Below are 17613 nucleotides of genomic sequence, written 5' to 3' on the forward strand. Positions count from 1 at the left end.
AGCTAATTCTTTTATTTTTTGTAAAGACAGGGTCTCACTGTGTTGCCCAGGCTGGTCTCAAACTCCTGCCTTCAAGCAATCCTCCCATCTCAGTCTCCCAAAGTGCTGGGATTACACCACACCTGGCCAATAGCTAAGGTTTTATAGCCAATAACCATAGAGTTAGCACCACTTGATACATTTCAAGTGCCTGAATTATCCTGAAATACTTTATCAGAACCAGAGCAAACTTCATAGTGAAAGGGCAAAAAAATGCTTTCATTTTTATATGTTTAGAACTATGTATGTTTCTGGCACAGTTCAAGGGGCTCACTTCAAGCAGAACCTCTTCCAGTCAATCAGTTTATAATTTCATGAAAGCTTTTGGAAACTATACTGTTATCATAACTCATTTGTGTAACTTAAATTAGTGAAGCAATAGACATTATCCTAAATGAAAGGACCTTGGTTTATGGCACTTTCCTTATTCAGAGGTTATAGGGAGAGGAAGATTATACAGCTTTTTTTCATCACTGTCTTCCATCTTTTTCTTTTCTAAGTGTTCCTCTTCTTTCTCTATCTTTTTCATAGCTAAAGAGCAAATAGGCTTATCAGGGATCACATTGCCCATCAAGTCTCCTTTAGACCATATGTTTTGCAACATCCTCATAATTCTCTTCCAGCTAACACATTATTATGGTAAGGCTGCTTTTCACTATGTCTCAAATTATCCCACACTTCACCAACTTTGTTTCTTACATTCACAAATGCTTCCCCATGAGACTTGATCTTAGGGTGAAATTCTCAATAAGAAAGGAAGAAGCCATAGTGACTTCTTTGGAAGCATTGGAATCATTCATCTTTTTAGTGTCATTTAACGGGTCCATCATTATTCATTTTCCCATTTTGTCAGCCTTTGCCATTTTACTAAACTTGGATTTTTTTCCCCAGACATAATTTTCCAAACCCCAAAGTTTGACTGAATATATAAAATCTCCTTTGTGGGGGGTAAATGAGACATCCTGCCTCTAGCTTTCCTGCCTCTAGTTTTTTTAGCCATCTTGAATCTATATTATGATCTTCTGGTCCTTAGTTCAGATATAGTTCTTAGCTAATCAATTCCTTTCACAGCTACCAACCTAAAAATAAAATTATCTACTGTGTACTAGAACTGTATACATCATGATCATTAGCATAACTACCATTTATTGAAAACATATTATGTGCCAACTTCAAAGAACTTATTGAGTTGGAAATTTAAGACTATCATAACAATAACAAACAAAATTCACTCTTATCTTACTAAATTTAATAACATATATTAATTACCTACCCTGAGCCAGACACTTTGTTATATTCTAGAGAAAATGAAAATAAGCAACATTTAGTCCTTACCTTTGAAAAATGTACACATAAAAGGTACAAACAAAGTCAATTCATAAATGTGCAATGGTGAGTGGTATAAAAATCCATCAGATACAAATTGGCACTCCTGATGGCTGATCAGGGGAGGTTTCATGAGAGAGATGACATCTGAATTGGACTTTGATGACTAACAAAGACAGTTTTGATGATGAAGATTAGTTTGGCCAAATTGGATAGACATAAGTTTCTCTGAGTCAGAAGTACAGGTGGTCAACAGAGCAATAAAACAGGAGTCACTGATCATACTAAGTAGGCCAATTTAGGAAAGTGACAAGTCATTCTTTGTGTGTATTAAGGAACAGGAGGTAAACACTTGATGTACATTTATTTAATCAAATAGGGGAATTGAAAAGCTCTACAGATTTATTTACTTAATGGTAAATTGGATTAAAATTATATTCCATGATCTTCCCTGGGTAATATGGTGCTCATATGTAAAATGCCAAGACTGTCCTTCACCTCAAGGTATAATGGAAAGAAATAAAATTTTTTTCAAAGTTCCTGGACAATTAAAAGGGTTGGACACATTGAAAATTTAGACTACATCCCAGGGATACATGTATAGACCAAACAAAGTCACAAACTGATCCCACAACCCCCATTAGCAACCAACCCAGTAGGTAATTCAGGTCCTTGCACTGAGTCTCATCATCACATACTATGGAGTACATGACAGGTTCCTAAAATATAGCCCAGTGTAAATTTTTACTTATCCCTTTGGGGCTACTGTCTTAGTAAGCCCATGAAACCACCTGAGTTTACTACATTTCTAAGCTCCAGGAACTGGGACTTTTAGAACCTTAAGAAGACAAAATTAACTCACATGCAATTTTATAAATTCTGAGGAGAGCTGGACATGCTACAGGTCATCAGTCAATATTACCACATAGAGAGTTAGCATTAATGACAAGCTTAGCTTCACAATATTCAGCAGGTATTGCGAAGCTCACTCCCCTACTTCACTTCCTCTATTCCATTTTCCTTTGTCTTCATTTATTTGGTCATTTTCTCATTTACTGAAGATCAGCTGTCTGTCATCACAGCACTAGACACTGAGGACTCAGTGATGAATTAGGCAGAGTTAGCATTCTCCGGGAGCCCACAGTGCAGAGGGCAGATAAGAAAGTTGCTACAAAATGGTAAGTACCAGGTTAGAGGCATGCACAGGGTAATATGGGAGTAACAGAGAAGAGATCTAAGAGAATCAGAAAATGCTTTCCAGAACAGCTAATCCTTCAGCTGAATATTAAAGGACAAGTAAATGTTAACCATGTGCCAAGGGAATATGTGCAAAGTCCCTGAGCCTTAACATGAACTGTGAATAGATCAGCATGGCTCATATCAAGGACACATTTAGGGATATAATAGGCACAGAAGCTGGGGGAATGGGGAGGGGCCAGATCACGAAGGTCCTTGCTTAATAAAAATATAAAAGCGTATCCCCATGTACATCCCCTAAGTCAAAGTTGTGTCTAATCTATGCAGCATACATGACATGTTTTTATTGCCCCTCACAGTTAGTGTATATAAGTTGATCTTGTTCCAATATTTAAAAATCATGAGGTTTAGCATAAAAAATTCATATTTCTGCCTTCTCTCTAAAACTCAGAAGACAATACTGGACTCAAATATCCAAATTCCCAAGCTAAGTAGAGGCTTCCAATTTTAGACGGAGAGAGGCTTTCTATGCTCCATAGTCACAGTCCCCCTCGCATTATCTCACCCTCAACTCATTTGTGTTACGTGCCCAGCCCCAGAAGCCATCTATCTTTGCAAGTTCTGATCTATGCCTATTTGGTTCAATCTGATATAGCGTCTTATGTTAAAGAGAAATAAATGATGAGTTTCCATAGGAATTATGTTTTTAGCAGTTGAAGAATCTGTATGCAGTGTCAGAAGCCAGGGAGAGACACAAATAAGCACGTGGAAATGAATTAGGCTATCCCTTTAGAAGCAAGCAGGCCTACAATTAAAGTATCTCAGCAACACAAAGTTCTTCATATTAGTTCTAATGTCTAATATCCAAAGAAAGAGAAAACTCAGATAGAGTGACCCTTCAGAGAACCCTGTAACATTTTACATAACAACAAAAATTACAACATATCTAGGAATAAATATAATTAAAGATAAGCAAGATATTTAATGAGAAATCATAAAACTATTAAATGCTATAGAAGACCTAAATAACTCAAAGATACTTGACATTCTTAGACAGAACATTTATTATTAGGTAGAACCATATTGCCATTTTTGTAGGCTGAAATACTGACAATTTCATATTATTCAATCCAAAAGCAAATATGACAGTTTCCCCTAAATTATTATATAAATTCAGTAGAATTCCACTCAAAATCCCAATAGTATTTTTTACAGCATTTTACAAGCTGAACCTGAAATTCATATTAAGGCATGAAGGGCCAATAACAGTCAAGACCATTTTGAAAAAGATGTGGTCAGGCCACACCAGATATCAAGATATATTATCAGGCCATCATAATTTAAAAGTTGTGGTACAGGGATAGATAAATAGAGGTCTTTGTGAACAAATGCACAGCCTAGAAACAGAACCACAAATAAATATATGGAAACTTAGTATCTGACGGAGCTGGCACCACAACTCAGTGGGAAAAGAACAGATTATTCAATAAATGATGCTGGGATAATTGGCTGTGTATATGGTAAAAATTAGATCCTTACCTCATACCATACACATATCCCTTCCCCAAAGAAAATTCAGATAGATTAAAAACCTAAATAAGAAAAAGCAGGCCAGGCACGGTGGCTCATGCCTGTAATCCTAGTACTTTGGGAAGCTGAGGCCAGGAGTTTGAGACTAGCTTGAGCAAGAGCAAGACCTCATCTTTACAAAAAATAGAAAAATTAGCTGGGTGTGGTGGTGCACACCTATAGTCCCAGCTACTCAGGAGACTGACGAAGGAGGATCTGCTTGAGCCCAGGAGTTTGAGGTTGCTGTGAGCTATGATGATGCCACTGCATTCTAGCCTGGGCGACAGAGCCAAACCCTGTCTCAAAAATAAATAAATAAATATACCAAAGGAAGAACATCGGAGAGGTAAGATTGTAGGAGTTTGTAGTTTGTAGGTTTTTTATATTTCTCTAAATTGACAAATAATTGTATATACTGATGGGGTACAATATGATGTTTCAATACATGTATACAATATGGAATGATCAAATCGGACTAATTAGCATAACCATCGCCTCAAATGTCATTTCTTCACGGTGAGAACTTTAAAATCCTTTCTTTTAGCTATTTTGAAATATACATTAAACTACACTTTGCTGTGTAATAGAACACCAGAATATATTCCTCCTATCTAAGCATAACTTTGTACCCATAACCAAGGTCTCTCCTTTCCCTGTCCACCTCCCCCTCCCCAGCCTGTGGTAATCACTATTCCACTCTCTGCTTCTATGAGTTTGACTTTTTTATATTGCACATATAAGTGAGATCATGCGGTATTTGTCTTTCTGTGTCTGGCTTATTTCACTTAACATAATGTCCTCTAGGTTCATCCATGTTGTTGTCGATGACAGAATTTCCTGTTTTTTTGAGGCTGAATAGTATCCCATTGTGTATATAAAATATATGCTACATTTTTTAAATCTATTCATCTATTGATGGACACTTACGTGACTATCATGAATAATGCTACAGTGAACACGGGAGTGCAGACATCTCTTTGGCATACTGATTTCAATTCCTTTGGGTATCTACTCAGTAGCAGGATTACTAGATCATATGGTAATGCTATTTTTAGTTGGAGAAATCTCCATGCTGCTTTCCAAAATGCCTGCACTAATTTACAATACCACCAATAGCGTATGATGGTTCCCTCTTCTCCACATCCTCAGCAACACTTGTTATATTTCATCTTTTTTGATAATAGACAATCTAACAAAAACGTGAAGTGCTATCTCATTTGGATATTTTTTTTAAGCTGGCTCTACTCTGTTGATATATCTTACTTGGTTTTGATTTGCATTTCTTTGATGATTAGAAATATTGAGCATTTTTTCATATTATCTGTTGTCCATTTGTATGTCTTCTTTTAAGAAATGTCTGTTCAATTCCTTTGGCCATTTTTAAATAGGGTTGTTTTCGTATTATTGAGAGTTTGAGTTTCTTGTATATTTTGGATATTGGCCCTTTATCTGATGTATGATTTGCAAATATTTTCTCCCAATCTGTGGGTTGTCTCTTTACTCTGTTAATTATTTCCTTTGCTGTGCAGAAGCTTTTTAGTTTATTGCAATCCCATTTGTCTATTTTTTCTTTCATTGCCTGTACTTTTGGTGTCATATCCAAGAAATCTCTGCCCAAACCTATGTCACAGAGTTTTCCTCTACATTTTCTTCTAGTAGTTTTACAGTTTCAGATCTTACCAAGTCTTTAATCCATGTTGAGTTGATCTTTGTATAAGGACTGAGATAAGGGTCCATATTCATTCTTCCATATGTGGATATCCAGTTTTCTCAACATCATTTATTGAAGAGACTGTCCTTTCCTCATTGTGTGTTCTTGGCACCTTGTTGAAAATCAATTGACTGTAGATATTTGGGTTTATTTCCGGCCTCTCTATCCTATTCCATTGGCTGATGTGTCTGTTTTTATACTAGTACTATGCTGTTTTGATTACTATAACTTTGTAATATTAAATGTTTCACGCTTTCAAATACTTCTCGAGTTTTCTATATTGAGTATATCTTTTATAATAAAGGGAAATATAAACTAGTTAAACTAATAAAATATGGCCTATGGTCTGGTCAGGCCTACTTGATCACTATTCCAGAATAAGTACTCAATGCATATTCATTTCCACATCATGCCTTTTCTCATGCCTTCTTTCTCACTTTAACCTCTGATAATCCTTCAAACCTCTGCTCAAAGGCCACCTCTTCTATGCAGCCTTCCCAGAGTACCCCTTCCTTACTGATCTCCTTCCCTGCACCAGGCTTTGTACTTAATTGAGTATACTGTGCTGCATTATTCATTCTCATCCATTAACATTTTCTGTTTGCAGGTATGTGTGTGAGTGTTGTGTGTGTGTATGAGAGAGAGAATGTATATATGTGTGTTTGGTATGAATTAATTTTCTCTCTTCAGCAGATACTATGTCCTAGCTTGCCCAGGTCTTGGCCTGCTATCTGTATTACAGACTGATGCCAGAGTAAATACTCAATAAATACTTGGTGATAGTAGTAGGTGTTGAAGCTACTAGGTCTTGAAACTTTTCAGGGGTCTGAAAATCCATGGGGCTCCTTCCATCATCCCATGCTCTGTAGCAATACTTGAGCTTGTGTTTATGGAGCACTTACCAAGTCCCATGCGCTTGCCATTTATTTTTTCACTTATAAAACTGCTTTCATTTTCAAAATAGAGGAAAGTGAAACTTAGGAAGGTTAAGTCACTTGCCTAAAGTGACAAAGCTTAAAGTGGTAAGTAAGGCACAGATTAAAACAGCCCTACCTCCTTGTCCCCACTGTGCCATACTGCCTCACCAGGCCACATAACAGATGAAACATAATTTCCTTTGGCCCATATTCCACAAATGTACATTCAGTCAAATTGCAAATTGGTCAAGTTAAATAGAGTTGTTTCCTTATTATTGAGCAGTTTGACCTTGCGGAATCTCAGTTTCCTCATTTGTAAAAGGGAGACAATATTACCTTGCCAGGGTGGCTGTAAATGTCAAGATATGACTAGTGTGTCACGTGGTGCCTAGCAGACAGTGGCCATCAAGTAATGGCAGCTGTTATTATTAGCTATGCTACCTTCTTGGTACCTACAACTTGCAACTGGGGTGTGGCCGCTCCCTCTCATTCCTTTCTTCACAGTGAGTGGCTCTGTGTCTCCAAGCTGGGGTCACAGCTCTGCTGGGTGGCAAAGGTGCTGTTAGAAAGCCTGGACCAGGAGCAAACAAATAAGCAGCCCTGACCCAGGTTAACTAAAGCTCGGATTTCCTTGTCTGAATGCAGAATGCTTGTGTTACAGAAGTAGCTGTTTTTGTTTGTCACCCAGGCCCACTAATCTAAACATCTCACTCCTCAGGAATTATTTTAGGACCAGGAAGCAGCACGCTATTTATTGAAAGAGTCACAGAAGAGGATGAAGGCGTCTATCACTGCAAAGCCACCAACCAGAAGGGCTCTGTGGAAAGTTCAGCATACCTCACTGTTCAAGGTAAACAGCTGCTTAAGAAAGCAACAAGAAACTGGTCAGACATGTATTTCCCTGTTTGTTTAACTTTCCACCTCCCAGTCTCCTGCTGCCTGCTCCAGTCTGTTCCTTTCCCTGACCTCCTTCCCCCAGCCCTCCCCCTCCGGGAAGGGACTGTCTGGTGCTGTCTGGCGAGGCAGAAGGGGAAGACACTGGCTGGCCATCCTCGAGGGCCCGCATCTGAACACAGTCTCTGTAGGAGAAGCAGTTCCAGAAGAAAGGAACCCTAGCTGCTGACAGTGTGATTATACTGACCCACAGAAAATGGCCAGAGTGCCCATACCTGTGAGAGAAGGAAGAAAATATTGCTGGGGGGGGAGGCAGACACACTGGAAATTGCTTTCCTTTTCTAATTTGCTTTCCTTTTCTAATTCCCAGAAGTTAGACAGACGCTGCTATTCCAAATGTTTTCATAAGCAGGTTTTTAAAATGAAGTAGGCTATAAAATATTATTAGAGAGAAGCAACATATAATAAACACACCACATTTAAGAAAAATATTCCAAGTGCTTCCTCTTTATAGGCCTCAGACAGTTCAACGAGCAACAAAATACAAAGAGGCCTCGTCCTACTCTGGCTGGGACCACGTGGCTTCCACTCAGAAAATAGTTTAGACTTCAGTTTCAAATTTCCAATGCTAAAAACCATCCAAAACAAAAAATTTCCAGCATTGTAAAATGTCAAATTGGCACCCCTTAGATGTAAGTACCTCTTAGATGTAAGTATCTATGGTATGTTGGTGTTTTACCAGAAAAGAAGAAATGTGTCCAGCAGCCTATTTCTGAACACTACTCAGCAGACTGCGGAATATGCAAGAATTTCTCAGGAGGAACTGGGAGGAAGGCAATATGCTTTATTTCTAAACTTCTTGGAAATTTACATTGCTTAAACAGTATACCTCTGAGAATTAAGACTCTTTTAAAACAGAACATTATCTCCATTCATTTTACAGGGATATGATTGTAGAGTCTCCTGAAAATCTGAAACTACTCTATCACAAATCTATACTTTCAGAAAAAGTAAAAGATTTCAGAAAATGCATTTTCCAAATAGCTCTAGTAATATTCCTGTTTGTCTCCCAAATGATTCTTGTTTCAAAATACTTTTTTTTTTTTTTGAGACAGAGTCTCACTTTGTTGCCCAGGCTAGAGTGAGTGCCATGGCGCCAGCCTAGCTCACAGCAACCTCAAACTCCTGGGCTCAAGCAATCCTGCTGCCTCAGCCTCCCGAGTAGCTGGGACTACAGGCATGCGCCACCATGCCTGGCTAATTTTTTGTTCTATATATATTAGTTGGCCAATTAATTTCTTTCTATTTATAGTAGAGACAGGGTCTCGCTCTTGCTCAGGCTGGTTTCAAACTCCTGACCTCGAGCAATCTGCCCGCCTTGGCCTCCCAGACTGCTAGGATTACAGGCGTGAGCCACCGCGCCTGGCCTCAAAATACCTTTGATCCTTCTGCTCACACATGAGGAAAACAGCTTAAAGTGTGCATCTCTTTAACACCTCCTTCCTCAAATCGGTCTTATAACAAGGACCACAGCATGGCTCAGGAGTGACTGCATGAGGCCAGAGAGAGCAAGGAGGCCTCCCTGAGCCTCAAAGCAAACAGTGGTTTCCCTGACATCTTCCCAACAACCCCGTAAGATACACACAGCAGTTGTTAATAAACCGTCAGAGAGGTCTGAAATAACTGACCTAAATCATACAACCAGGTGATGGCAGACGCAAGGTGAAAAACCGGACCTTGCCCCACTGATGGCCACCTTCCTTGTCACATACCTGTTCCTCTCTTCCCTACCAGGGAATGTGAGGGGACATCTGATGGCTTGGGAAAAGCCCTGGCATGGAGCAGAGACATTTGTCCAACTTAGTAGGTCTTCCCAAAGACTTCCTTTCCCTTCCCCTTTCCTGCCAGGCTGATCTGGGTTTCTCAGAAGCCACTTTGCTTAAAATTGTGCTTTACAACAGCTGGTCTGTGAGTTTCTTCTGCCCACCAGTCAAGACCACCACTCTTCTGTTTGCATAAGCCTGCTCTCCAGGAGGCCTGCTCTTATTCTCTCACTGCCAAGGCCAGATCAGCGGCACTGTGGGCCTCCCAGATTGGATAAGAGCCAGTACTTTTGTCACCACATAATGCCAAGCCTGGCCTTTGTTAGTGATGCTAACACAGCCTGGAATGTCCTTTGTCCAGGCTCCATCCCCACTCCAGCACTCCGGCCAAATGCTCCTTATCCTCTAAGGCCAGTTTACATGCTTTCTACCCTGTGATAGCCTCCAGGATGAACAGCTCAGTTAGACACTCTGCTCTCTCACTCCATGGTTCTAGGATCATTAGTCAGTATGTATTTTATTCTGCATTTTATTTTTATTTTGGCATTGATATGCTTCTCTTACCTACTGATTTGTAAACCTTTTGAGGCAGGAACTCTCTGACATATCTTTGTATCCCAGACCCATGCCCAGCACTTAGCGGGAAACCTATTTAGTTAGTACCTTTACGCACAGGCACTGTGCTAGACATTTGGCATATTTAATCCTGTTAACCTTGTAAGAATCCAAAGAAATAAATAGAAGCATCCTCAGTCTACAGAGAGGAAGATGGAGACTCAAACAGGTTAAATAACTTGCTTAAAGTCACACAATAAACACATGGTAAGGCTGAGCCTCAAGTCTGTATCTGTGTAAATATCAGAATATTTCCACCCTTTCTCCACTCTTCTCATTCCTGAGTGCCTGAGACAGTTGTCTACAAGAGCTTAGTAGAAAGTAGAGCAAAAGCACTCTTGCAGTTATCCTATTATTTTGGTTTTCTCTCTACATACCTCTAGATTTCCTACACCAATTCTTTTTCCCACTAACATTATGCTTTTCTGAAAAGTCAGAATACCGCATTACTGATAATTTCTAAAAGTTTCTATCAACCTATGTCATTTCCTCTTGAGGAAGTAGGGATAATTGTCACTTGAATTGCCCCTACCAGCTGTCATTGCACATGTCCTGACCCTTATCGTCTCTTGACAGCATCTCTCAGCCTGCAAACCAGTCTCCCCTCACCCTCCTCCAGTCTAATGCCCTCGATCTACTGTGATCTTTTCAACAACTCATCTTATGACCTGTTACTTCACGCTTTAAAATCTCGCGTGGTTCCTGGTGGCCTGTTACCTCCTCCAGGCACACAGGTCCTTGCAGGCTCCCTTTCCAGGATCCTCTTTTATCCCTGCCCACGCGCCCCCAGCTGCAGCTAAGTGATGTGGGAGTCCCTGCACACGGCTCCTCCCTGCCTCTCTGCTTCGCACGTCTCCTTCCTCATGTCTGCAAAGCCTTCCCTCCCAACTTGCTCTGCCTGAGCAATCCTCCTCACCCCGCTTTTGCTCTTGCGTCACTTTCTCCATGCCTGATCTCCTGTCTCGCCATCGTTTTCCCTCTGCACTCCTGTAACACTCCGGACGTACCTTTAACACAACGCTTACCGTTGTTTATTGCTCACTTTCCTATTCCAGAGTGCTTGATAAATGTTTGTTGGATTAGTCTATTTGGAAAACCACCACTTAAAGTCAGAAAAAAGAAATACATTGTTTAGGGCAAGAGAGAGAAGCCACATTCCATGAGTTGTTGACAACTTATTTGTTTTCCCAGGACTATGCAGGATATGGAAGTGTTAGCCACGATCCCTGCTCTCAGTGTGCTTTGAAAATCTAGTTGAAGAAAGATTAAGGTGCACATGAACCAGATCACCAAACATTTTGAATTCCTCCTAAGGGTAGACATACTAGTTTGTACAATACAGACTACACAATGCTACTAATAAGGGCTCAAGGAGCTCACAGAGACAAAAAAGAATATGCCATGTGACTTGACTTCCAGGAGGGGCATCATAGGGTGTCGCACTGGCCAGGTGTACAAGGCAGTGAATTATGTGGCAACCGTGGACCCTCTGCCTGGATATTCTCCTTGGCAACAGCAGAGTCTAAGTAATTCTAAATAGTTCTTATTGGCCAGTCCATTGAATTTTCTGAGGAATTGGTACTTAGGACTCACGCATGGCCTCTTTTCCTCATGTGGGATTAATCACTGAGAGAAATGGTGCAGTTTGCAAGGCGGATGTAGACACTATAAACATACATATACAGATATGTGTGTGTGTGTCCTTCTTTTTACCCCTATTGCTCCTAACTGCCATGCTTACTGAGTTCTTGTTTCCGCTTTTTATAGTTTTTTGGCCTGTTCCCTTGCTCTCTTTTATAAATGTTTTACCTGCTCTCAGAGTGATGGCTGTATCAACTTCTTTGCTCAAAAATTGTAATTAGCTGAGAAAACAGATTACATAATCTGCAATCATCGAATTACACCTGGAATATTGTGGTCATTTATAAGAGAAATATAAATAAACGCAGCCATGTCCTGGATAGGGTTATGATAGAATAGTGCCAGAAAATTAGGATATTTAGTCTAAAAAAGAGATGACTTGGGAGTGACATGATTGTTTTCTTCAAACACCTAAGGATCTTTCTGAGACAGGAAGCATTTAACTTATTCTTTGACACACCAGAAAAGATTACTAGAACCAAGGAAAGGAAATGGTGGTGAAGTGTCCAGGAGGCAGGTGTCAGCCCCATGTAAGGATATAATTTTGAATAGAAAGAATTTTTCAAAATTGGTACTATGCGGCTCCTAGGAAAGCCTGCGTGTAGGAGGCAGGGGCAGTGTCTTGGGCTGAAGGACTTCGGGCTCACTGAGTTACAATTCGATCCCTGGGTGCTGTTCACAGCCGTTGAATGTGGTACCTGCTCAGTGATTTTATAGTTGAAATTGGATTCTAACTCTACAGTCACTGTTGTTCTCATCACCTTGGTGGCTCTGAAACATTCCCTAGAGTTAGACTTGGTTTCCTGTTAGATGCATAGGGACCCTTCACACTGACCTATCTTGTCAAATTAAGTTTAGAAAATGAAACCAAGCAAACAAGTTGTGTCTGTGACTATGTTTAACAGATTTGAAGAGGTTCATGAATTAGTCAGGAAGGAAACTGTCTGCTCTTTTTATTTCCTTTGAAAATGGATTCTTATACTCATAGATAAAACAATGTGTTATTTTTGTATCTGAAAAGGATGAATGGACTGTGGAGTCAAAGTAGCTTCTTTAAATAATCACAGGTCTTGTTTGGTTTGGACCAAGCACCAGCACAAGCACACATGGAGCTCTCAAAGGGGAAGTTCCAGTACCAAAACCAACAACAAAACTGTGAGCAACCAAAACCATTTCTGAAATTAACACAGCACTCGATAGCCCATGGGACTCAACGGGACTGTTACAATGAAAGCATGGCACATTTTCATCCAACGACTTAAGATAAACTACACATTATAATTATTATTGCAAGTAATAACCACAATATATACAAGAACATCTTTATAATAGATTTAGGCCTTACTGTATTCCAATAGCATTTATAATTACATAGAGGAAAATAATAACTTAAAGAACAACTACCACCTTAAACAGCTTTTGAAGATAGTTGATAGATACCAAAATCATGAAGGCCCAAAAAGACTGCCTTGGGGTCCTTTAGTCCAAATACTTGACATGGTATTACAGGTATGATTTGCAAAGTTTGCACCACAATGATTGCACACTGACACTTATTTGAGAAAGGACTCATACAGTAGGAAGTATACACTACATTCTCTAATAAAAATCCCAAGAGTCAAGAACAGAAAAAGCTCAGAACAAAATTGCCATGGGTCTCCAGACACTCCTTTTTGTCACCCATGGTGGGCCAAATTTGTTTTCAGTTCTCCTTTTTGACCCTCCTCTGCTCCCTGACCATCCTCCACTTTAGCTCTTCTCTTCCTGAACCCTGCCCCAAATTCACCCTCATGGCTATCCTGGCACTGAGAAAGGATGTGATAAACCAATTCACATGAATATGTCAGGGATTGATGCTATTCCTCTCACGGGTATTGGCAATTTAGAGGGGTTTCCCAGTGAGAGAGTAGTGCTCAAAACAGAGATGAACCAGCTGGTCACTGTGCCACACGGAAAGGCTGGGGGTGGGATACATATATCTTTTTACTTCAAATCTAACCTATGACATAAAGCTGGCCTTGATCAAGGATTCAAAAGCATGGTGATAGAATTCAGTTAGGGTGACTTGAGAACTTTGTAGATAGTTCTTGAGGCAAAATAATTCAAACTCAAAAAATATCCATCTTAATTCCTGTGGAAACTAGGTTGGCATGAAGCCACATAGGGCATCATAGACGCGGGTGTTAGGCCTAGTGAACTTGGTGTTGGGCTCTGTGAGGGCCTGGGATTTTGTCATTACATCTTATGAATAAGTGCACACAGTACACTTACTGAACATGCAGTGCACTGTGTTACACATGTGACATGCATAATCCTGCTTAATTTTTGCAACAATCCTTACAAGGAAGTGCAGTTATTTTAAAAGTGAGAATCTAGGCACAAGAAGTTTGAATGACTTGTCCAGAGTTACACAGCTAGGACATGGCAGAGCTGAGAATTGGCACCAGGTCTATTACGTCTCAATTCAAAGGCAGCAGAACATGGTGGCCAAGAGGACTAGTTCCAAAGCCAGGCACCCCACTGCTCACAAGCTGCATAACCTTTGCAAGTCACTGACCTTCCTGTTGCCTCGATTTTCTCATTGCAAAATGAGGATGCTAATAATGGTAAACTAATTGTTGTAAGGATTAACACGTTTAAAATAGTCTCTGACATATAGTAAAAACAGTCTTTGTATTAGCTAACATTAATGGTTTGTTAATATGAGATACCAAATTCCATACCAACAAAATTTTCTGTATTATAATTTCCCTGGACTTAACCAGTCAGTCACCCAAATGGTGTTCTAAGCCACAGAATTACTATTTGACCTAAGAATTAAACTGTTATAATAAAAATGTGGGCCCAGTGTGGTGGTTCATGCCTGTAATCCTACCATTCTGGGAGGCTGAGGCAGGAGGATCCCTTGAGCTCAGAAGTTTGAGACCAGCCTGAGCAACAGCGAGACCCTGTCTCTACTAAAAATAGAGAAATTAGCCAGGTGTGGTGGTGCACCTGTAGTCCCAGCTGCTCAAAAGGCTAAGGCAGCAGGATAGCTTGAGCCCAGGAGTTTGAGGTTGCTGTGAGCTACGCTGACACCCTGGCACTCTAGCCCAGGCAACAGAGCGAGACTCTGTCTCAAAATAAATAACTACATAAATAATAAATAAATAAATAAAAATGTGCTCCAGACCTAATGTCACATGACAACAATTTTAAATATACTTACTTAAAATTATTCTTGAAAATGTACTTTAAATTTAATCTGAATACAGTATTTCCATACATCACCACTGGCCTAAAGAGTGGTTCCAAACTGGTATACACAGATTCCTAAAAAGCTTCATAAACAGTAATAAAGGTCTGCAGGCCAATTTTAATACTTCAATAAGCTTTAAAAAACCTACATAGTCAGGCTATCTGGCTTACTGGTTACTGGGTTTTCAACAGGAGGCTGCAGCACTGTTAATTGGCTCACCTTGGTCAGGAACCCTAGAATAAGCCCAGGTGGATCTATTTTCTCCTCATCCAGACATGAATCTTTTTTGAGACTTCCTCTGGGCCAGTGCTGGAGAACAAAATGAACAAAAAACATGTTCTTCTCTTCCAATCCGAAGAGTTTAGTGAGCAATAAACCCACCTAAATAGTTACTTCAAATTAAAATCACCATAGAACTAGAGGCAGATTTTTCAGGGAGGCGTGGCCCAGTTGTCTGCAGAAAATGATGACTACTTTGGTCAAAGTCTGATTAGTTTCAGAGAGAGAAGACAAACTGTGTTGCATGCAGTGTCTTTGGATGAAAAAAATTATCCTGTGATTGAGGTCAGAAAGTGAAAAAGAAAAAAAGAAAATGATGGAAGGGCTGGGGGTTGGGTTGGGGGTAGGTGGACAGGGAGAGAGAAAGGAAGGAAAGCAGCCTTCAAAATAGCTGACACTAGGTTTACACATTTCACCTGTGTGGTAGAAGCTGTTATCACCTCCGCTTTTTAAGGATGAGGAAACTGAGGCACAGTATCCGCAGTCTAGAACACAGCAGCTCATAGGGTCACATAAAGGCCTCCTGCCCTTTCCTGATGAAACATGTGCTCATTCCCTAAGTCAAAGCAGGCCCTGGGCCAAGGTGCTCTGCTTGAGGTGTTTTCTGCCAGCCGATTCAGGCAGTCTGATGCCACACAGTGCCACATGGCAGGACTGGTGTGACGCTGCCAGCCCGAGCAGCCCAGGCTGTGTGCACAGACAGCTGCCATTGCTATCAGAAAGGCTCAGGACACCGCGCAGCTGCGGAGACTGTAAACAAGACACACCACCCTTCAGAACTCAGTCCGTCCCCCGTGTGGCACCTGCCCTCGCTATTCCAAGAGGGATGGCGGTGTGCCTGGGTGGGTAATTGACATGGAATACTCTACAACAGGGTCAGCAATCTGTAATAAAGATACAATTACCATATGCTCTTCAAATTGGCCACATTCTTACAAGTATCCCAAATAAAAGTAACCTTGTACTGTGTCCTGATACTGGCCTTCACACACATCACAGGGGAGCCTGAGACCCAGAGCTGACTTCTAGTTATTGTCCAATCCCACCCAAGTTTCCACTGGCCTCCCTTGCTCTGCCTTGTGCAGCTGGGCTATCTCATGCACTGAGCTCATCAGCTGTCACCAGTGAGTTGAAGCTGGGTCTAGTCAGGCCAGTGTGTGGATGTCTGGCCGCTGAGAAAACACCTAAGGGCTTACTTAAATCAGTAACCCCGCATAAGGTTATCCTAACAGTCGTTTTTCAAATAGAGGAAGAGACTGAGCTGTCAAATGAGATAGAGCATAGAGACTACATCATATGCCATAAAATGCTAATTTTTTTCAGTAAGCAGTACTGAATATTAATATTAAATAGGTCTTTCCTTCCTAATAAATGTCCATCTTGAAGTTTTTTTTAAATGAGTTGCTTCCTTAAATGTGTAAGTGTTTGCACACAAACACATTTGGTCCTACTGAAAGGAATTTTGCTTGAGTAAGGACTGTGGAATTAGACTTTGGGGGTCAGCTTCCTGCCCCACGGAATGCAGTGGGAAAGTTCCCATAATCAGAGGGGGCCTCTCTCAGCGCATTCCATGAGGGAAGCATCTGCAGAGGTTTTATGCAGACAGTGCAGTGTCTCGAGATGCTATCAGCGTCTCTGACAGCCAAAGGCCACTGTGTCCTGAGCAGATCCCAATCAGACTCCACAAGACTTACTTGCAGTGTAAGCAAGGATGCGTGTGCGCATGCGCACGGGTGTGTGTACAGCAAGGCGGCATTAGACCTCACACTGTGGGGAGAGAAATCCAAACTCATGAACTTGAGCTTACAGTGTTCCCATTGTGAGGATGTGTACTGAGAGAAAAGGTTATCGTACTTTGAAACTTCTTTAAGGAAGTTGTTCTCAATCAATCTCATGAGGTTCAAGGAAACTTAACCACAGCTGACAAAGCAGCAAATGATGCCAAATTCATTCACTCAACCACGAATTTCAGGATGTCCCTTTGGTGCCAGGCACTCTTCTCAACACTGGGCATGTAGCAGTGAACAAGAGAACCATGGTCCTACCTCCCTCCTGCCGCTTTGCTCAGACCCTTGAACACACACGCCAGTTCAGATTTGAACACTAGACTGCGAGCTCCACCCATGCCCTTTCCCTTACCCCTGTGTACCAGCACCTGGAGCACATCTGCGACACAGGAGGTCCCCATGTTTGTTGAACTAATAGACAGGAACAAGGATCCCCCATGAAACTCTTTAGACACAGGTAAATCAAAACATAATTTATCCAGGCACCCGGTTACCACCCAGTCTGATAAGTGGGGTGGATACGATGAATAAGGTGTGGGCTCAGCCCCCAGGAAGCTCCCAAGCTGGTAGGGAAACA

General features: G+C 40.9%; 1 protein-coding gene across 1 annotated transcript in view; it reads left to right on the forward strand.

Moving 5' to 3' along the window:
• FLT1 (fms related receptor tyrosine kinase 1) overlaps window positions 1-17613 on the forward strand; it is a 171072-nt gene that overhangs the window by 113102 nt on the left and 40357 nt on the right. The window contains exon 15 of the mRNA XM_076009526.1: window positions 7478-7609. Within this exon, the coding sequence (XP_075865641.1) occupies window positions 7478-7609 (132 nt within the window). The remainder of the gene's footprint in view (window positions 1-7477; window positions 7610-17613) is intronic.

The sequence above is a fragment of the Microcebus murinus genome, chromosome 13 (genome assembly GCF_040939455.1).
Source record: "Microcebus murinus isolate Inina chromosome 13, M.murinus_Inina_mat1.0, whole genome shotgun sequence".
Taxonomy (NCBI): domain Eukaryota; kingdom Metazoa; phylum Chordata; class Mammalia; order Primates; family Cheirogaleidae; genus Microcebus; species Microcebus murinus.